Below are 20760 nucleotides of genomic sequence, written 5' to 3' on the forward strand. Positions count from 1 at the left end.
CGGGACTCGCTGACCCCGGCAGGCAGAGCCAGCCCCGCGCCTCCCTCACTGCATCTCAACCTGCGTGAGCCCCAGGTGCTGGCCCAAGGCTCACCTCAGCTTCCTGGTCTGTAAAGTGGGAACGCAATCATCCCTGCCTCGTGCAGCTGCCGTGATGTTTATCAGAGTGATGAACACAGGCGCTCACAGGAGCTTCATGCTCGGATCATCTTCAGGATTAAAAACACCAGAGTAATAATAGGAAGCACTCGGACGAGCGAGCCCGGAAGTGTGCATATTAACTTACAGTAACTCCCTGAGGTCGCTGTTCATGTCATCCCATAATACAGATGAGGAAACGGGGGCACAGAGAGGTTATGTGACTTGCCTGAGGTAGCACAGCTGGCCAACAGTGGGCTGGGATCAAGCTCAGTCAGTCTGGCCTTAGAGCCCTGGCTCGTAACCACTAGGTGAGGCTGCCTCTAGGATTAAGGGGCTGCAGGAGGTTAACCAAGGCAGGCTTCTTGCCGGTGGTGTTGGGGGATGTCTTGCACAGTGTTTTGGAGAAGGAAGGAGGCAGAGAAAATGAGACAGGGCGTCCAGGATGGTCACAGAGTTCTGTTTATTGAAAGAAAAAGAGTAGAGGGGCTTTCAGCTAAGGCCACGGTTGCTCCTGTTCATCGAGCTTCTGTCCGGGGTTAGGTCCTGCACTTCCACCCGCAGTCCGTTTCATCCTTTGGCCAACCCTGGTGCAGCTGTGAGACCCATTCTACAGATGAGCGGTCCGAGTCCCAGGGAGGGCAGACCACATGCCCCGGGTCATGTTGGTTGGGGAGTGGAGCTGGCACTCCACCCCCAGCCCAGGGCAGCAGGGTTGGGAGCCCTCACCCAGGGGAGCAGGCTTCCCAGGCCCCCACCCCACCCTCCCACGCCCCTCCATCCAGCCCCGCTGGGCCCTCCACGTCAGCTGGGCCCTGCAACCAGAGCCACACCCACGCCTGGACTGGCCACCTCCCAGCCTCAAATGCCAGGTTTGGGAGCCAAGGCCCCAGAGCCCGTTGTTCCTCCCAGCGGCACAGCTGGCCACCACCGCCTGTCCCATTTTGCTCATTCCGAGCACGTGCCCCCACCTGACCTGGTTTCTGGGCTCCTGGGGCCCTGGGTGGGGGGGAATTCCTCTCCCCTACTCTGGATAATTGCCTTTGGGGCCCAGTGCAGCCAATGCCTTTACAGTGGAGGTGGTTGGCGGTGGCTGTCATCTGAATTAGAAAGTCTTTCAGCGGTTCTGGGCCCTGTGCGAGTGGTAAGAGGCCTCAAGCGCCTAGACCCCCACCTGTTGCAGCTTCTCCAGCTCTCGGACGGGTTACTGTGACTACCTCTCCGGCTCTCCCCCCGGCCCCCTTGCTCTGCTCTAAGACCAACGGAAAGTTTTTCTTAACAAGGACGTTTTTCAAGCCTGCTGACCCTTCATCCGCTTCCAGGTTTGGCTTTGTGCACAAGCCGTGCTGCTCCACACCAGTGGGTTATTTTAGTTTCTGGGAGTTAGGGAGCTGCTCAAGTCCTGGGCCCTTCTCCTTCCAGTGAAATCTGGTAGGGTTTGGGATGGGTTCTTCCCACCACTGCTCCTTGGGAACCTGACCTTGGATCTCTGCTGGAGTGTCTGCCCTCCCTTTGCTTTAGTGAGCCCCAGGGCAGAGGGGTGCCGGGTCCATGAAGTTTCTGTCCAGAGGGACAGAGGTATTAGGCTGAACATGTCATTGGCTCCATCTTCCCCCTGGTGGGCGTAAAGTGTACTGCAGTAGATTATGAAGTGAAGTGAAGTCGCTCAGTTGTGTCTGACTCTTCGCGACCCCATGAACTGTGGCCCACCAGGCTTCTCCATCCATGGGATTTTCCATTTCCTTCTCCAGAGGATCTTCCCGACCCAGGGATTGGACCCGGGTCTCCCGCATTGCGGGCAGACGCTTTACCATCTGAGCCACCAGGGCAGTAGAGTATACCGGACTTAATCTGCCAGAGGGAAGGGAGGAAATTGTCTTTGAATGTTTGACAGCCAGTTTGTTTAGAAAGAGTTAAAGAACGCGATGCTCTGGGAACTCGGCTTAGCCGACATGCTGTCCCTTCATCCAGCCCCCAGTAGAGGGGGGACGTTGGCTTAGGATATGAGGCTGCCCAAGTCCCTTAGAGCTGGCAGGTTCCAGAAACAGCAAGTCCCTTGCCCTGTTTCCTAACCCCCTCCTATCGCCCTGATGGCCCTGTGGCTTCCCCTGTCCTTGTGTCCGTAGCGCCGTGGCACCAGGATGGGAGCAGGAAGCGGCTGTTAGCTGCAGAGAGGAGGTGGAGGCAGCAACCGCCTGGCCTGTCACTCCTGATGGATGCTAAGTGCCTTGCAGGCATCCAGGGTCATTCAGAGCCTGCCCCTCCTGACCACCCAGCACCAGGCTCTGAAAGGGCTGGCGGGGAGGGCGCATGTCACAAAAGCCAGCCAGTCCCTCTTGCTCAGTCTGGAAATGTACATTTTTAATGTTGGATCTGTGATCTTTATGCTCAAAACACACCGACCTCTGGACACTCAGCGTTGGAAGGGTCTCCTTGAATAACTGGCCAATCAATCACTCTTGCTTTGAGTGCAGACTCCTGGGTACCCTGCCTCCCCATCAGAGCAGCCATACCCACTGGGGCTGGGGGTGGAGGTGGGGGAATGGAGAGGAGCCAGCCATGCAGATGAAGGGCAGGGCCCTCTCCCCTGTAATATAACGGATCTAAGGCGTTGCAGCATGCTAAACTCATTCAGCCCCTTAAGCTTCCCCAAGTACAGAGATGAGAGAAATCCTTTCTGAGAGGGGAACAGGTCTGGCCAGCAGGTCTGCTCCCAAAGTGGAACAAATCGGCAGGGAGGCCCAGCACCCTGCTGCCATCTCCCAGGGCCCTTGGTTGGAGCCTTTGGAGTGGGCTTCAGGGTGGCCCCCAGTTCAGGCTCCCAGCTCCGAAGCCCCTGAGTGTGCTGGTGTCTTTGTGTCAGAAGCCGGAAGCACAGGCCCCAGCCTCAGCCAGCAGGAGCCCCTCAGGGAAAGCCCTGCAGGCTGACAGCTCGCTGGCCACTCGGCTTTGACCCGGCCCAGGTCTGTTGCCCCCCCAGACCCTCCTGCCGGGGAGCCCTTTGCTGGGGTCCTGGGAACAGGCTGCCCTGTTTCTGTAACGTCTGGGCCCAGCTCTTCTGGTCCAGCCCTCTGACCTCACACATACCAACTCTCCCCCACTGCAGGCACCGCTTAGAAGAGGGTCAGGCCACCAGCTGGTCACGCCGGCTCAAAGTGTTCCTCTGCTGCACTCGGACGAAGGACTCCCAGTCAGTAAGTACTGGGAAGTCGCCGCCCCAGGGGCTCGGGTCCTCGGCTCTGCCTGGTGGGGCGGGGCCGGGCTTTGAGCAGGACAGGAGGTGACAGCCTGCTCCTCAGAGGACCTGTTGTCATTCACTGCCCGACTCCCTCCTGCATGTGAAACAGCCCTTCCCTTCCTTTGTCAGGGGACAGAAAAATGGGAAGACCTTTTATTGACCCCCTTGGAACTTAGAGATGAGTCTAGGAGAAGAGGTACTCAAGTATCAGGGCGACCTGAAGACAAAGAAAAGCCAGCTGCAAGGGCCTCCCCGCTGGCTCAGCGGTAGAGAATCCGCCTGCCAATGCAGGGGACGTGGGTTCGATCCCTGGGTTGGGAAGATCCCCTGGAGGAGGGCATGGCAACCCACTCCAGTATTCCTGCCTGGAGAATCCCATGGACAGGGGAGCCTGGCGGGTTGCCAAACAGTCAGACTAAACCACAACCAGCTGCTGGTCCTTCTGTAAAATCAGCTGCCATGAGGTCAGTGCGGCCCTCACCCTCCGCACCCACTAGGGCACTGCAGAAGGAAGGTGGGTCAGCAGTGGGTGGCCCCCGGGCGGGGGAGGGGAGGCAGGGCCCTGGGAGCCCTCCGTGGAGAGCTGCCCCCTCCTGTGCTGGCAGGGTCCTTAGGGATCATCTAGGCCCACCCCTCACTTTGCAGATCAGGCAACTGAGGACCAGAGAGGTGGAGTGACTTGCTCAGCATCCCACAGCTAGGTAGTGGCAGAGCCGGTGAGGTCAGGAGACCACTCCTGCCTGAGCCAGACAGCCAGTGCCCTCCATGGAAGCCACCGGAAAAGGCTCCAGGGGCTCCTACCCACCCGAAGCCCCTGCTGAGCCATAGAGTGAGTAATCAAGTGTAAGAAAGCCCCTCCCACCCCCGGAGGTTCCCTGGTGGGTGGGAAGCACCCCCACGGGGCTCTCTGGGGGGTCTCATCCAGGGCACATCCACCCCTCCTGACAGGCAGATTGGGGGCTGGTGTTGGACCCTGGGGAAAAGGCAGAAGTCTTTTCTCAAAAAAGGCAGGGGGTTCCCCAGAAGCTGGGTCCCACCAAACACTGATGGTGGTCAGGTCAGGTCAGGTCCCGCCCAGAGTTTTGATCGGCTCATGCTGTGTTGATCAAACATTTGTACTGGATGCCAGGATTTAAAAATCGGGGGCGTTTGTGTCGAGTTCAGTATTTCTAGATTCGGCCCTTGCATTAGGCGTTCGAGTTTGCAGCCCTTGATTTTTCTTCTTTCACAAGTGCCAGACACTCAAAACCCAGCAGGAAAAAGCAGGTTGCCATGAGTCTGTTCCCACCACAGCCTCTCCTGACAGGTTAGGGAAGAGGTTCCAGGCTCCCACGTGTCGGGAGGCAGAGAGGACTCTGCACAGGGCTGGCAGGGTTGCCTCTGTCCGCATGACCTCCCCCCAGGCCCCGGCCCCAAGCACGGGTGTCCTGAGGACAGAGCTTGCAGGCCAGTTGGGGGCCAGGGCCCCCGCATCACACTCCCCTTCTCCAGGTCCAGGCACATGGTGGGGGTCCCTGCACTTCCAGCTGTGGGCAGGAGCGGGGGGTGGGGGGGGTGGGGGGTGAGGGGGTGGAGGGGTGGGGGGGTGGGCAGGGAGGCCTGAGACCCTGGGCTCCAAAGGGCGCTTGGTGGGGCCATTCAGGGTCACAGCTGGAGGGAGGTGGGAAGAAACAGCGTGGGAGAAAAGCAGCCAGGAGCTCAGTTTTGGCTCCTCTGCTGCAGGGAAGGGCGGAAGGAGAAACACGCTGGGCCTGCAGGCCTTGGTTCCTAGTCCTGGAGCAGGAAATGGTTCAGGGGCATCAGGCCAGTGCCTGAGTGCCAAAGGAGTGCCAAGGACAGGAGGAGGGGCGGGGAGTGGGGCCGGAGAAGGGTCCCTGCGGACGCCCATCCCCGGACATTCACGCCCGGCCTCTGTCCTCTCTCCTGCTCCCTGCCACCGCCCCCCGCCGCCTCCCCGGACCATGTAGGACGCCTACTCGGAAATCGCCTACCTCTTTGCCGAGTTTTTCCGAGACCTGGACATTGTGCCGTCGGACATCATCGCCGGCCTGGTGCTGCTCCGGCAGCGGCAGCGGGCCAAGCGCAATGCCGTGCTGGACGAGGTGAGCCCACACACGGGTCACATCCCCACTCTGCCCTCCACCGAGGCTGTCCCTGCCACCCCCGGGTTCCATACTCCCCTCCCTGCCCCAGCTCACCCTCAGCTAGCTGCCCAGGGTCTCTGCTCGAGCTGCTTCCCTCTGCAGGGCCCAGAGGCTGTCTCCACCCATCTACCGTCTAAGCACAGGGGCCCCGCGACCCACCCAGCTCTGTGCTCTGGCCTCTGCGCTTGCCTCATCACCCGCCCCCCTGCAACTCGCCAGTCCTAGCTGGGGTCTCCCAGCATCTCGTATAAAATATGTTTTCTCCTGGCCTGGGCCGGCTCCCTCCCCCGGCATGGATGCTTTGGGTGGAAGGGAAGCAACTGGAAATATGAGGAGACCTTGGATTTGGAAAGCGGGCCGGGTCTTGGAAGAGCTAGAAACCACACACCCCTTTGGGGTCTCAGGGCCTTGAGGGGCAGACAGAGTGCAGAGCCCGGGCCCGGACCCCTTTCTCGGCCGTGTGGCTGCGCTGGGGGCAGCCACCCTCACGTGCTTGTCTTCCAGGCCAACAACGACATCCTGGCCTTCCTGTCTGGCATGCCGGTGACCCGAAACACCAAGTACCTCGACCTCAAAAGCTCGGTGAGTCAGGACCACCCACAGCGCGCGCCGGGTCCCTCTCTCCCTCTGCTGGGCTCACCCGAGCAGACCGCCTGCCGGCGGCCCCTGAGGCGCCAGCTGCACCTGCTCCGCTGTGGGTCTCGCCTTGGCTCTCCAAGCAGCCCCCTTCATCCCAAACACACTCTGACCTGCCCCCCTGCACATTGCTCTAGTTCTACAGGCAAACCCCTTGAATCGGCTCCACTGAGCTCAGAATGTTTGGCCCTGGCCTCCTGAGATTGTCAACTACTTCCAGGGGCTGAGCTGCTGTTATTCTTGCCACGGTTGTTATTGTTATGAAAGGCAGCAAGACGTAGCACTTGGTTTCCAAGGGTTTTTGTTTTTGTTTTTGTTTTTTGAGTAGCAGGAGCTCTTCTTAAGTGCCTTTAGTAGAAAATCTGGCGTAGTGTGTCCCAGTGAAGGAGGGGCTGGTCCTAGGCTAGGGGAGCCCCTCACCCAGGGCGGGAACTGCAGCCAGACAGCAGACCCTGCGCTGGGAGCAAACGGATTTAATCTGTGGCTCGGCACCGGGGGCTGTGACCTTGAGCGAGTCCCTGACCCCACTGAGCCTATTCCTGCAGGGGAAGCGGTGCTGGGCCTGCCTTCCACCCAGAGCCCTGGTGGGGAGGGGATGCGTGAACACGGGTGCCCGTCAGGACAGAGTTAGAAAGGATTCGGCCTTCACATCTGACTCCCCTGGAAACGCCGGTTCTCCATCGCGCCACCATCCCCCACCCCCCGGCCCCACCCGGCTCTACAAAGCGGGCGGGTATTTGCATGCGTTCTCCAAACAGCCCATCCATAGCAGGCCCCCCGGGTGCCCGTCCCCGCCTCCCTCGGGGATGTCCGCCCGGCTCGCTCTCCCCTGCGGAGGGGCAGGGCGGGGGTGGGGCCGCCGAGCCCCCAGGTGCCAGAGCCCCGCCCTGAGGCGCGAGCCAGAGGTTAATTACCTCCTGCGCCTTCCTGAAGAGCAGACGGAGCGGCCCGGGACGGTTCCACCCCTCTGGGCCCCGATTAAGGTGCTGCTTATTTCACTTCACGAGATGACTAATCACCGTCTTTAACTTTTACAAGGTGACTAATTCCCTCTAAGTGCAGGAGTCCCCCAGCGCCTGGGGCGCCCGGGACTAGGGAGAAGAGGCTTCCCTGGGACACGTGTGCCTCCCGCCTGCCTCCCTGGCCAGTCTAGCTGATAACAGCAGCCACCGGCCTCAGACACCGGCTTTCAAACCGGCGCCTTTCTCAGAACCATCCCGACTGCCCCAGACGCCCTTGAGTCAAGCCAGGGTCTCCCTGAGTGCAGAGCAGGGCTGGGGAGATTGGTCTGGCCCCCAGCGTGTCTGCATCTCCAGGGCCCTTCTGCTGTTCCTGGCCTGGGCATCCTGCTCCAAGGGGAGGGTCCAGGCCTCTCGGGGGTCAGTTGCCCTTCCCGGGGCCTGATGGCCGAGGCGGTGATTGTGTCTCTCACTTCTCCCTCTCTTCCCTTCTTGAGAAACCTGCAAGGAAATCGATCCAGTGCTCTGAGTGTTTTTCTGTCCCCAAACCATTAATTCTGAGATTGGAGCAACAGGACAGGTCTCAGGAGGTTTCGTGCCCTGGTTGCTTGCAGTTAATTAGGGAAATGCAATTATCATCTGGAGGCGTGTTCCCTCCTCCACGCGGGGTGGGGGTGGCGTGGTCTGCAGCCTGTGGGGAGGGCAGCTCCCGCCTCCATTGCCTCCACGAAGGGGAGCCCGTGGGCGCCGAGGCTACAGGCGGGAAGGGCAGGAGGTGACTCTCCTCTGCCTCTTCACTTCCAGCACGAAATGCTCCGCTATAAGGAGGTCTGCTATTACATGCTCTTCGCCCTGGCTGCCTACGGCTGGCCCATGTACCTGATGCGGAAACCTGCCTGTGGCCTCTGCCAGCTGGCCCGGTCCTGCTCGTGAGTACCCCAGCCCTTCCCGGATCCCCGCCTGCCCTTGGCGAGTGCAGAAGGGCTGAGGTCACAATGCTGGGCTAGCCCATGGTGGGGCGGGGTCTCCCTAAACGACTGGGCCTGCCACCGTGCCCCCTGCGGCCCATGCTGCTGCTCTTCTGCACCATCTCTGGGCCGGGACCTTTCTGGTTCTGCATTATCCTGGCTGGGGTTTTGGAACCACACTTTGTGGGTTTGAACCCATACTTTGTCACTTTCAGAGTCAGGCAAGTCAGCATACCTCTGCAAGCCTCAGTTTCCTTATCTGTGAAATGGGGATGGTAACACATACCTCCCGGAGCTGCTCTCATCTCCCTCCACACCCCTCTCGACTGCTCCCCTCTGCCAACTTCCTCCCTTCCCCCAACTCCCCTCCTGTGCTCTGCCTTTCTGCAAGAAAGGCCTTTCTGGATAGAGACCCAATCCAAAGAAGCCTCTGGAAAGGCAGCAAGAAGGCCTTTTGTGAACGGCTCCAGTGCTCTTCACAAGGAGTTGGCAAGACCTCAGCTGGATGCCGCCCTTGGCCAACTTCGGGGGCGGGGTGGTGGGGGGCAGCCGGGGTGGACTCTGCCTTCCTAAGTGTGCCAGAGGAGGGCTCGGCTCCATGAGGGCCCCTCCCCTTCTCTGGCATCTCCACCTTCTGCCCAAGCCTGGCAGAAGGAGGATGGTTGCCCGGGTTCCCTGTTTCAGACAGGCTGGCATGTTGGGCAGGCAGCTTCTGTCCACCACACCCCTGCCCTTGGGGCCCACGGCAGCCACCCCCTCCTTCAGTGTCCTTTCCCCAGAAAGCCAGGGGGCTCTTTGGGTTGTCGTCACCATCCCCCAGTGACTGATAGAGCCAACCAGGGCACCCCACGCCCCTCCCTGTCTCTGCCAACCCACTCCTGGGGTCCTGAGACCTGGGATCCCACAGCCCTGCTCCATTACTCACTGGCAGGGCAGGGACATCATTTGCACAGGCAGGCCTCTCCTGCCAGTAGGATCTTTCAGAAGCCGGAACAGGGGCGTAGTGTCCCTGGTGGTCTGGGCATCTAAGGGGCTCTGCCAACAGGGGCAAGGCTGCATTCATATCGGTTTCTCAGAGCTGCCAGAAGAGGCAGCAGAAAGACCTCAGGCCCAGGAATGCCCAGCTGGGTCCCTGCTGAGAAGAGCCGGGTGCTGGAAATCAGAGAAGAGGCGGGCCTGAAGTCTCATCCTACAGCCCAGAGGGTCAGGCTACCTTCTCCGAGCCCAGCCTGTCCGCAGCAGCCCAGGTTCCCAGCATGGGCTAGATGAAGGACTGCCCACCTGCCTCAGGCCCAGGCCTGTCACCTGGAGTGGATTTCCCATCCCATGCAGAGCATGGCAAGCCAGGCCTGCCTGTGCCCGCCCCCTGCAACCCTGGGGACCCCCCATTCAGCCCCAGCCCTGCCCTGGACATGTGGTTGGTCTCCTGTGGGCAGGAGAGGCCCTGACAAAGGCCAAGCACGTGCTCAGGGCTCCCACGGCCTCTGAGCCCCTCAGCACCCAGCCTCCTCTAGGTGGGAGTGCTGGCCTTAAAGGTGCCATGGGCCCTTCCCTCCCAGGCTGCTGGCCTTGCCGCTCTCGTGGTTCCCCAAGCCCCCAGATCACTGACTCGGGGGCTGTCCTCTCCCTGGTGGCTGCTGTGTGCCAGGCTCTTTCTGCAGCTTGGGCCTCTGATCTCACCCCAGCCTTGTGAAGTAGCTATCGGCACCTGCCGCCCAGGCCGTTGCAGTCAGGAAGGGCCACCAGAGCAAGGGTTCCAGCCTGGGCCTCTGTCTCCCAGGCCATGCTGGCAGTCACCTGCTCAGTGCTGGAGGGCCAGGCTGAGGCTGGAGAGCGGTGATAGCTGCCTGAAAATGAGAGCCTGGCCCACAGACCCAGAGCTGTGTCCACTTGGACCAGCAGTGGCAGGGGAGAGGGGAGGGGTCTCCCGGAGTAAATGGAGGCGGTTGCCCACCCCAGGCCCTCTCGCTTCCAAGACGTGGCTTGACCCTGGGTTTTCCCATGGAGGCCTCTTTCCGTTGGGAAGTCTGCATCAGTCCCTCAGGGGCTGCTGCGGTGAAGACAGACCTCTCCGCATCACCTAAATTTAGGATTCTTAGTAAAATCTTAGCCATCAGATCAGGAAAGCAGACGGTGGCTACAGCCACGAAATCAAAAACGCTTGCTTCTTGGAAGAAAAGCTGTGACAAACCTAGACAGCATATTAAAAAGCAGAGTCATTACTTTGCCAGCAAAGGTCTGTCTAGTCAAAGCTATGGTTTTTCCAGTAGTCATGTGTGGATGTGAGCGTTGGACCATAAAAAAGGCTGAGCGCTGAAGAATTGATGCTTTTGAACTGTGGTGTTGGAGAAGACTCTTGAGAGTTCCTTGGACTGCAAGATCAAACCAGTCAATCCTAAAGGAAATCAACCCTGACTATTCAGTGGAAGGACTGATGCTGAAGCTCCAATACTTTGGCCACCTGATACAAAGAACCAACTCATTAGAGAAGACCTTGATGCTGGGCAGGATTGAAGGCAGGAGGAGAAGTGGATGGCAGAGGATGAGATGGTTGGATGGCATGACCAACTTGATGGACATGAGTTTGAACAAGCTCCAGGAGATGGTGAAGGACAGGGAAGCCTGGCGTGCTGCAGTCCATGGGGTCGCAAAGAGTCAGACACAAGTGAGCGACTGAACGGCAACAGGAAAGCGGGCAGATTTGGGTCACATGCTTTCTGGGTCCCTGAGCCCCATATGTTGGGCGCTCGTTCCCTCTGGTGGCCTAAGGAGTAACTGCACCCAGGCTGGGTGCCCAGCTCAGCAGCTCACCCATTAATTTTTGGGGAGATCAGTCCTGGATGTTCCTTGGAAGGAATGATGCAAAAGCTGAAACTCCAGTACTTTGGCCACCTCATGCGAAGAGTTGACTCATTAGAAAAGACTCTGATGCTGGGAGGGATTGGGGGCAGGAGGAGAAGGGGATGACCGAGGATGAGATGGCTGGATGGCATCACCGACTCGTTGGACATGAGTCTGAGTGAACTCCGGGAGTTGGTGATGGACAGGGAGGCCTGGCGTGCTGCATTTCATGGGGTCGCAAAGAGTCAGACACGACTGAGCGACTGAACTGAACTGTGTTGTGGGCAATGCCAAAGAATGTTCAAACTACCCCACTATTGCACTTATTTCACATGCTAGCAAGGTAATGCTCAAAATCATTCAAACTAGGTTTCACCACTGTGTAAAGTGAGAAATTCCAGATGTACAAGCTGGATTTAGAAAGGGCAGAGGAACCAGAGATCAAATTGCCAACATCTTCTGGATCATAGAAAAAGCAAGAGAATTCCAAAAAAATCTACTTCTGCTTCATTGACTACACTAAAGCCTTTGATTATGTGGATCACAACAAACTGTGGAAAATTCTTCAAGAGATGGGAATACCAGACCACCTTACCTGCCTCCTAAGAAACCTTTATGCGGGTCAAGAAGCAACAGTTAGAACTGGACATGGAATAATGGACTGGTTCCAGATTGGGAAAGGAGTATGTCAAGGGTGTATATTGTCACCCTGTTTATTTAACTTATATGCTGAGTACATCATGAGAAATGTCAGGCTGGATGAAGTGCAAGCTGGAATCAAGATTGCCGGGAGAAATATCAGTAACCTCAGATATGCAGATGATACCACCGTTATGGCGGAAAGCAAAGAGCCTATTGATGAAGGTTAAAGAGGAGGGTGGAAAAGTTGGCTTAAAACTCAACATTCAAAAAACTAAGATCATGGCATCTGGTTCCATCACTTCATTGCAAATAGATGGGGGAAAAATGAAAATAGTGACGGACTTTATTTTCTTCGGCTCCAAAATCACTACGGACTGTGACTGCAGCCATGAAATTAAAAGGCACTTGCTCCTTAGAAAAAAAGCTATACAAACCTAGACAGAGTAGTGCAAAGCAGAGATATCACTTTGCCAACAAAGGTCCATAGCTTTGACTGTGATTTTCCCAGTGGTCATCTATGGATGTGAGAGTTTGATCATAAAGAAGGCTGAGTGCTGAAGAACTGATGCTTTTAAACTGTGGTGTTAGAGAAGACTCTTGAGAGTCCCATGGACTGCAAGGGGATCAAACCAGTCACTCCTAAAGGAAATCAGTTCTGTATATTCATTGGAAGGACTGCTGCTAAAGCTGAAGCTCCAATACTTTGGCCACCTGGTGCGAAGCGCCGACTCATTGGAAAACACTCTGATGCTGGGGAAGACTGAGGAGGGTAGCAGGAGAAAGGGGCAACAGAGGATGAGATGGTTGGATGGTATCATCGACTCAATGGACGTGAGTTTGAGCAAACTCCGAGAGATTGTGAAGGACAGGGAAGCCTGGCATGCTATACTTCATGGGCTCGAAAAGAGTCAGACACGACTGAACGACTGAGCAACAACTGTGTTTTTGGTGCTGGGGAGGCACAGACAAGGAAATGCAGTGCTTTGGAGCATAGGAGTGTTTTGGAGAAAAATTGAGCTGACTGTGTGGTCAAACTGGGGAACACTGGGCAGGGGCTAGCTGTCATATGAGGTGGCCCCAAGAGGATCTCACAGCAGTATAAACTGCGCAGAGGCCTCAAGAAGTGAGGGGTCCAACCACACAGTATCCAGGAGGAGAATGTTCCAGGTTGAGGGAACAGCAGTGCAGAGATGCTGAGGCAGGAATGTATCCCCAGTGCATCCAAGAGGAATGGGAGGCAACAGGCCAGAGAACGGAGCCAGATGGAGCTGGGCCCTTGGTGCTTGCTCGGACTCTGGCGTTTATACTGGGCAGGAAGGGCAGCATTGGAAGGTGTTGAGTGCAGTGATGTAGCTCATCTTATATCTTTAAAAAAAAATAATTTCTTTTATTTATTTATTTTTGGCTGCGCTGGGTTTTAGTTGCTGTAGCTGTGGAGCATGGGGGCTGCTCTTCCTTGCCGTATGCAGGCTTCTCACTGAAGTGGCTTTTCTTGTTGCAGAGGGTGGGCTTAATAGTTGCAGTTCCCGGGCTGTACAGCACAGGCTCAATAGTTGCGGCTCATGGGCTTAGTTGGTCCAGCGCACGTGGGATCTTCCCAGACGAGGGATCGAACCCATGTCTCCTGCATTGGCAGGCAGACTCGTTACCACTGAGCCACCAGGGATGCCGCCTCATCTTTCATCATAAAAGGTCACTGGCTGAGAACGTAAGGGGTGGCTGTGAGTGAGGAGGGCCAGTCGGGAGCCCCTGTGACATTCTGAGGCAGGGAGGCAGGGATGAGGTGGCCTGGAGCAGGGCGGGGGGATGGGGGCAAGAAACGGAAAGCATTTGGCATCTGGATGTGAATTTGAAGGCACAGCTGATGGATGTGCTGACCGATGATACGGGATATGAGGTGGGTTGAGGACCCGTTGGCTCTAAGCGTAGGCTGAACGCCCAGGGGTGGGTGTGGGGGACTGCTGAAGCACAGGGGGCTAGGCCCTTGGGATCTGGGGCTGAGGGAACTGCAATCCTGGGGGACATCTGGGAGGAGAGTTTTCATAGGTGGTTGAATGCAAGCAGTTGTGGGGGGCTCTTTGGCACTCAGGTGGTATTTAAAGCCCAAGAGTGGGTGAGGCCCTGGGAGCTCATGTCATTAGAAAGAAGAGGAGGTCCAGGGCTGACCTCTGGTCTCAGTGAGAAGACACGGATGAGGAGAAGCAGCCCAGGAGAGGGGTGCCTCCTGCCGAATGGAGAGAGTAAAAGGGGGCGGGAGAGACCCCCTGGGTCACGTGTTGTCAAGAGGCCGAATAAGGCGAGGACTGGGGAACGGGCTGGAGAGCTTTGCAAGGGAGGCTCTCAGAGAGGGCGTGGGGCTGGCTGCAAGAACAGGTTCCCGAGAGGATGGGGGGGACCGTGGCTCCGTCGGGGCCCCGGGCTCTGAGCCCTCTGCCACCCGCCCAGGTGCTGCTTGTGCCCCGCCCGGCCCCGGTTCGCCCCCGGAGTCACCATCGAGGAAGACAACTGCTGCGGCTGCAACGCCATCGCCATTCGACGCCACTTCCTGGACGAGAACATGACCGCGGTGGACATCGTCTACACCTCCTGCCATGATGCGGTGAGGGTCCAGGCGGGCTGGTCCACAGCCTCCCCGCAGCCTGGGTCCTGCGCAGGCTGCAGGGGGCAGGCGGGGCTGCCCTCGGTGGCAGGAGCCCTTGGTCTGGCTGGCATCGCTCCCCTAGGTGGGCAAACCAGAGCTGGGCCATCACCTTCTCCCCACATCCTGGCCTGTGCCCACTCTGCAGCTAGGAAGTGGACCCCAGCCCTGCCCCTGCTGTTGGGGCTTCCTGGCTCCAGCCTTTGGGGGAAGGAATTGAGGGACGTGGAGAAGCACTGGGGAGGGGAGAGGGCAGCCTTTCGGACCAGGCAGGCATGACCTGGTGCTCAGGGCGCCCGAGTCAGCGGAGTTGGGAGGGTAGGGCAGGCTGGGTGCTGGGCTGGGAGGGACCTACTGTGACCCTCGCAGGCCTCGGGCTCGGGGGCCAGTGGAGCCAGAGTCTCGGGCCCGGAGGAGATCTGCTCCCGTCACTTCCCCGCATCCGGCCCCAGTACAGGGGCCCCTGCGGCTCACACGCTGCCCTTCTGCCAGGTCTATGAAACCCCCTTCTACGTGGCGGTGGACCATGACAAGAAGAAGGTGGTGATCAGTATCCGCGGAACCCTGTCCCCCAAGGTACGCCGCCCAGGAACCCCACCCGACCCCGGGTCCCCTCACAGCCCCTGGGGGCGCCCACCTCCTTCTCCCTGTTCTCAGTCCTACGCCTCACCGTCCTCCCTGCCCCCAGGACGCCCTGACAGACCTGACTGGTGACGCCGAGCGCCTCCCCGTGGAGGGCCACCACGGCACCTGGCTGGGACACAAGGTACCCCCACCTGCTCTCGTGGGCCCCCATGTTTCTCCTCTCTGCTGCCAGCAGGCAGGCCTGGCCCATGGTTGGGGCAGGGCCTCCTCCGGAGTCGCTCCTCTCACCAAGAGAGAGATGGTCAGAGTGGTGTGGATCAGTCTGGAACGTCCACTGCCCCCCACCTGCCAGGACCCCCAAGCCCTGCACAGCCCAGACCCTGTCCCACAAGAGAGAGCTCAAGGAGGCAACAGAGAAGGGATCTCACTGGTTCCTCTTAGACCCACAATCCCTCTGAGCCTCAGTTTTCTCATCTGTGAAATGGAAATGATGTGATCAAGTGTCCACCAGCACCCCCAGCCCCCTGCCAGGTTGTCCTGGGGACTCAAGGGGGACATGAGCGGGACAGGGTTGCTGAGCTTCCCATCACTGGTCTCACTGGTCCCTGATGGGCCCTCGTGCCTCCCCATGATAGTGACACCCACCTCTGTTCCTCCTCACCCAGGGGATGGTCCTCTCGGCCGAGTACATCAAGAAGAAGCTGGAGCAGGAGATGGTCCTGTCCCAGGCCTTCGGGCGAGACCTGGTAAGGGGTTTTTCATGCCACAAGCCCTCCAGCGAGGCAACAGGCTGGGGACAGAATGGGTGAATGATGGCGCCCTCCCCACCCCACCCCCACAAGCTGGACTCGGACACTCTCCTTCCATCCCAGGCCCCCAGCCCTCTCCTCACTGCTCAGTCCTTCCCACCCTCTCTGGCTCTTTCTTCTTTGGTACCAGCTCCTCTTGGACACCTCTGCTCAGCCCCACCCGCGTTATGGTGCCGGGCACCCGAGGCACAAAGATGGCTCAGGTCCTGGGCTTCTGAGATGCTGAGCAGAAAGAACACAGAATGTGATTGCAGAGCAGATAGAAGGGGCACTGCTGTGGTTGGGTTGATCTGAGCCCGGCCCACTGCCCACCCCTCCCTGTGCAGGCAGGCAGCTCCCGAGGGGCTCCCAGTTGCCCTTCCCAAAGCCAAGCCATCCCTGGGCTCAGGAGACCTGGTCCCGCTATTGGGGCCCAGCGATGGGAGCAGGTGACCACATGGTCATAGTAGAGCGTAATCACTCATACAGAGGTCTGTCCCGGGTGCAGGCTTCCCTGGTGGCTCAGTGGTGAAGGATCCGCCTGCCAATGCAGGAGACCCAGGTTCAATCCCTGGGTCAGGAAGATCCCCTGGAGAAGGAAATGGCTACCCACTCCAGTATTCTTGCCTAGGAAACCCCATGGATAGCGGAGCCTGGTGGGCTACTGTCCATGGGGTCTCAAAGAGTCAGACACAACTTAACTGACTGAACAATAGCAACAATCCCAGGTACAGACACAATGTCTTGGAGGGAGTTAGCCTCTCCTGGAAAATCAGGAGGGGCTTTTCCAAGGAGAAGGCTTCTCCTCTGTGCAAGGTTTTGAAGGATGAGTAGGAGTTTGTTAAATAGTCTCTCTAAGAAGTTGCTCCATGGGCGTCTAGCTTGGCTCTTCCTGTGCCCAGCACAGCACAGACGTGATCCCAGGCCTCTGGGGAGCGCCCTCTGCCTCCCTGGGATCAGCCTGGCAGCAGCAGGGTGGGGCGCTCAGGGCTGCTCTCCACCCCCAGGGCCGCGGAACCAAACACTACGGCCTGATTGTGGTGGGCCACTCCCTGGGTGCAGGCACCGCCGCCATCCTCTCCTTCCTCCTGAGACCCCAGTACCCAACCCTCAAGTGCTTTGCCTACTCCCCCCCAGGGGGCCTGCTGAGGTAAGCGGTCCAGGGGGCGCTTGGCTGGGGCTGGTGGGGCCAAGGGTGGGCAGTGGGGGGAGCTGGCTTGGGCCGGGGGCTGCCCTGGGCAGGCTGGTATCTGGTCATGGGGAACCTGGGGATGGCCTGCAGCATGGAAGCAGGCGCTCTGTCAAATGCCAGGCCCACACTGGGATCCAGTCCCAGCAGCGCCTTGCTGACAGGGTAGGCAGGGCAGGGACCCCAGCCCTACTCCCCACGGGGGTCTTATTTTTTTTTAATTTCTTTATTTGGCTGTGCCAGGTCTTAGCTGTGGCACTGGAGGTCTTTGCGCTTCCTTGTGGCCTGCGAGGTCTTTTTAGTTGCCGCATGTGGGATCTGGTTCCCTGACCAGGGATTGAACCCAGGCCCCCCTGCCTTGGGAGCATGGAGCCCTAGCCACTGGACCACCAGGGAAGTCTCCCCCCAGAGGGTCTCGAGTCAAGAAGCTGGCTCCAGGAATGCTGGAGCAGAGCCCCCCCAGGAAACACACTTCGCCCCTGCCCTGCCTTAGCGCCCTGTTGGCTTCCCTTGCAGCGAGGACGCTATGGAGTACTCCAAGGAGTTTGTGACGGCTGTGGTTCTGGGCAAAGACCTTGTTCCCAGGCAAGTTGGTCCCTGTCTCCCCTGGCCTGCTCTGGGCTGTCCTCCCCCTCAGGCCCTCACCCAGGTGGCCCGTCTTTCTCATTGAGATTCCCACCTCCTCGAGGGACCCCAGAACCCCCGCCACTCGTGTCCAGGGTGAGAGGACAAGGTGGGCCCAGCCTGCTCCGCCCCCCTTCCTGGCCTCACTTCCTGACTGGGCCCTGCCAAGCTGCAGGCCCTCCTCCACCTGCGCCGTGACCCTGATAGACCAGTCTCCTTGTTCCTGGGCTCCAGCTGCCCGTCACTCCCACCTCCCCATCCCTGGCCAGCCCCGGCTGACGTTCTGTCTTGTTCCCTCCCCCAGGATCGGCCTCTCCCAGCTGGAAGGCTTCCGCAGACAGCTCCTGGATGTCCTGCAGCGAAGCACCAAGCCCAAAGTGAGCTCGTCCCCTCTCTCCCGCCTGGGCAGCCAGGTCTCTAGTCTCCCTGACCTCCTGCTGGCCACCTACCCCTCAGCACAAAGCACACGAGGCCCCCACTGCGGGAGGCCCGACTGGGGTGTGATTGGTGTCTCGGGGACCTCAGGCTCATAGACTCTCAGTATCTCTGCACTCCCCCTAGCTGCCCCCTGCCTGTCCTTGTGCAGATGGGGAAACTGAGCCCCACAGTGGGCAAGGGGCTCGCTTTTGCTCACACAGCCAGTTGTAACACAGTCAGGACTGGAGCTGAGGACTCCTGAGTCCTGGCCCCTGGGCCCAGAGCCACCTGCAGTCAGGCCAAAGCCGTCCCAAGGTTCAGTGGTCCCGTGTGACTGGAAGTCCTCCTCCAAAGCCCACCGCGATCCCCCAGGCTCAGGGAGGCTGGAGTTCACCTGCAGAGGGGACCTGGGGGCAGTGGGTTCTGCTTTTGCCTGCAGCTGAGAGGAGAGGGCCAGCCCTTCCTAACCCCCCCTCAGGCCCGTATAGGGCAGGACACTGGGGGCTTCTCCTGTAGCAAGCTGGCATTCAATGTGCTAAGCCAAAGGTGGGCAGGCTGCGGCCAGGCACGCCAAGGCAGGCAGGGCTTCTGTGCCTCCAGGCCGGCCCTCACTCCACTCACTCTCTCAGCCCAGGTGGGACCATTCCCAGCCTTGGTGCCCAGGACCCTCTGGCAGGCAGGGCGCTGGGCCAGGTACCAGCTGCTAGGGTGGGCAGGCAGCAGAGCTTTAGGAGGAGCCTGCTTCCAGGATGTGGAGCTGCCCCTCCCAGGCACTCGTCTGGCTCAGGAGGCAGTGGGGGGGACCTGACACTGACCTGGCCAAGTGGGTGCAGCTGGCCTGAGCTTTAGGGTCTGTTCTGTGTCTGACTTACAGCCTAGAGCAAGTCCCTTTTCTTTTCACTGGGCCTGTTTCCCGTCGCTCCACAATGGGTTGATTGGTCTTGCAGCCCCAAAATTCAGCCATCCCACCCCAGCTGTCCCTGGCACCTTTTGGCCATCATGGCCATCAAGCACTCCAGCCCCTGCCTCTTCAGTGGGCGCTGCCCTTCCCTTGCCCCCTCCCAGCTCCCCCGTCACCTGTAAACCCTCCTTCTGAGCACTTTCCCAGCTGGCCGGCGCTGCTCAGCCCTGACCCCGCCCCTCCCCTTGTCCCCACAGTGGCGAATCATTGTGGGGGCCACTAAATGCATCCCCAAGTCAGAGCTGCCCGAGGAGGTGGAGGTGACCACCCTGGCCAGCACGCGGCTCTGGACTCACCCCAGCGACCTGACCATCGCCCTGTCAGCCAGCACTCCCCTCTACCCCCCCGGCCGCATCATCCACGTGGTCCACAACCACCCAGCGGAGCAGTGCTGGTAAGTGGTGCCTGGGACCCAGGCCACTGGGAGGCGGCAGTGGCCGGGGCAGGGGGCAGGGGATGGGCCGACCTTCATTCGGTCACCAAGGCTGGGCAGTTACGGCCCAGGGCCCCCACCATGGGGCTGACCCAGCCTTGGGCCCGGGACATGGAATGACCGGCCAGGCCATGCCCCCAGCGTCAGCTCTTCCCCAGGATAGCTCTCCCCACTTGCGTCCATTTAAAAGCAAATGCCCTGGAGGGTCACCCTAAGGCCCTGGCTGGCCCACACCTCAGCTGTCAGTTGGCATCACTGCTGGGATCAGCTGGCAGTCAGTCAGCTGGTGGGGGCAGGAGAGAGAAGAGGAAGGGGGGCATCAGAGAGACTTCTCCCACCTCGCTCCCCCAACTCTGCTCTATCAGAGGGTTGGGCTGTGAGCTGGGACCCTGCCCCAGGGGTGGAGCAGGAATGGCCGAGACCACAACTGATCAAAGACTCTGTGAGGGTCAGGACTGAGGCCCCAGGTCAGCCTCTCTGGCTCCGTTTGGCAAAGACGTTCCTGGCGCGGGTGGGGAGCGAGGAGCCCAGGGACACAGCCTGGCCAGCCCGGCCAAACAAGGGGTCTCCAAATTCACCCAGGGCCGAGAGCAGGGCCAGGGGCCTGGGGGCCAAGGCCAGGCTGCCACCCACGCCCCCGGCTTCCCTCTGGCCCCTGTACCCCTCAGCTGCTGTGAGCAGGAGGAGCCCACATACTTCGCCATCTGGGGCGACAACAAGGCCTTCAACGAGGTGATCATCTCGCCGGCCATGCTGCACGAGCACCTCCCCTACGTGGTTATGGAGGGGCTCAACAAGGTAAGCTGCCGCCCACCCCCACCCCCCGCTGGCCGGGCCCATCCCCGCATCACACACAAGGGGGCGGCAACACTCAGAAGTGTGCACTCCCTGGACACCCAGTGGGCCAGGGAGCCCCTTCGTGTCCTGGCCCCCATACCCGGCTCTGTCTACACCACCGTGTGGTCCTGAGGTGGGAGGGTCTAGAAGATGCGTGAGGACCTGTCCCTGAAGCAGGCTGGGCTCAGAAACCCCAAAGCCACCTGGCGCTGGGCGGATACACAGCCAAGCAGGGGCCGCCTTGGCCATCTCCCAGCCATGGAACGGCCGACCGCAGGGAGGCTCCAATCTGGCCCATGTGTGGGGCGAGGCTCCATCACAGGGCCCGTCTCTGGCCTTCCTGGAGGAGCGGGGACCTGGTAGGAAGGAGAGTGGGCCCAGCTGACCCCATGAAGGTCTGTTGGGCCTGAGAGGCCTGGCCTGCCACCCTGCGCCCACACATGATTGTCACCCCTCAGCCACTGCCCGCTTCCCCGTCCCATCCCCAGGTGCTGGAGAACTACAACAAGGGGAAGACCGCCCTGCTGTCCGCTGCGAAGGTCATGGTGAGCCCCACAGAGGTGGACCTGACCCCCGAGCTCATCTTCCAGCAGCAGCCGCTGCCCACGGGGCCACCTGTGCCTGCCGGCCTGGCCCTGGAGCTGCCCGCCGCAGACCGCCGAGACAGCAGCATCAGGTCAGCGCTGTCCCCCAGCCCAGAGAGTGCGTGCAGGGGCCCCAAG

At 59.7% G+C, this 20760-nt stretch overlaps 1 protein-coding gene across 2 annotated transcripts in view; it reads left to right on the plus strand.

The window, feature by feature from the left end:
• The window catches only part of DAGLA (diacylglycerol lipase alpha), a 66834-nt gene that overhangs the window by 41071 nt on the left and 5003 nt on the right, over window positions 1–20760 (plus strand). For both annotated transcript variants that reach the window (XM_018043416.1, XM_018043417.1), the window contains exons 6-19: window positions 3245–3332; window positions 5344–5478; window positions 6025–6102; window positions 7920–8044; window positions 14012–14165; window positions 14697–14780; window positions 14893–14970; window positions 15455–15535; window positions 16585–16727; window positions 17283–17351; window positions 17695–17767; window positions 18966–19162; window positions 19870–19999; window positions 20527–20714. In XM_018043416.1, coding sequence (XP_017898905.1) covers window positions 3245–3332; window positions 5344–5478; window positions 6025–6102; window positions 7920–8044; window positions 14012–14165; window positions 14697–14780; window positions 14893–14970; window positions 15455–15535; window positions 16585–16727; window positions 17283–17351; window positions 17695–17767; window positions 18966–19162; window positions 19870–19999; window positions 20527–20714 — 1623 coding nt within the window. The remainder of the gene's footprint in view (window positions 1–3244; window positions 3333–5343; window positions 5479–6024; window positions 6103–7919; window positions 8045–14011; window positions 14166–14696; window positions 14781–14892; window positions 14971–15454; window positions 15536–16584; window positions 16728–17282; window positions 17352–17694; window positions 17768–18965; window positions 19163–19869; window positions 20000–20526; window positions 20715–20760) is intronic.

This window comes from Capra hircus, chromosome 29 (genome assembly GCF_001704415.2).
Source record: "Capra hircus breed San Clemente chromosome 29, ASM170441v1, whole genome shotgun sequence".
Taxonomy (NCBI): domain Eukaryota; kingdom Metazoa; phylum Chordata; class Mammalia; order Artiodactyla; family Bovidae; genus Capra; species Capra hircus.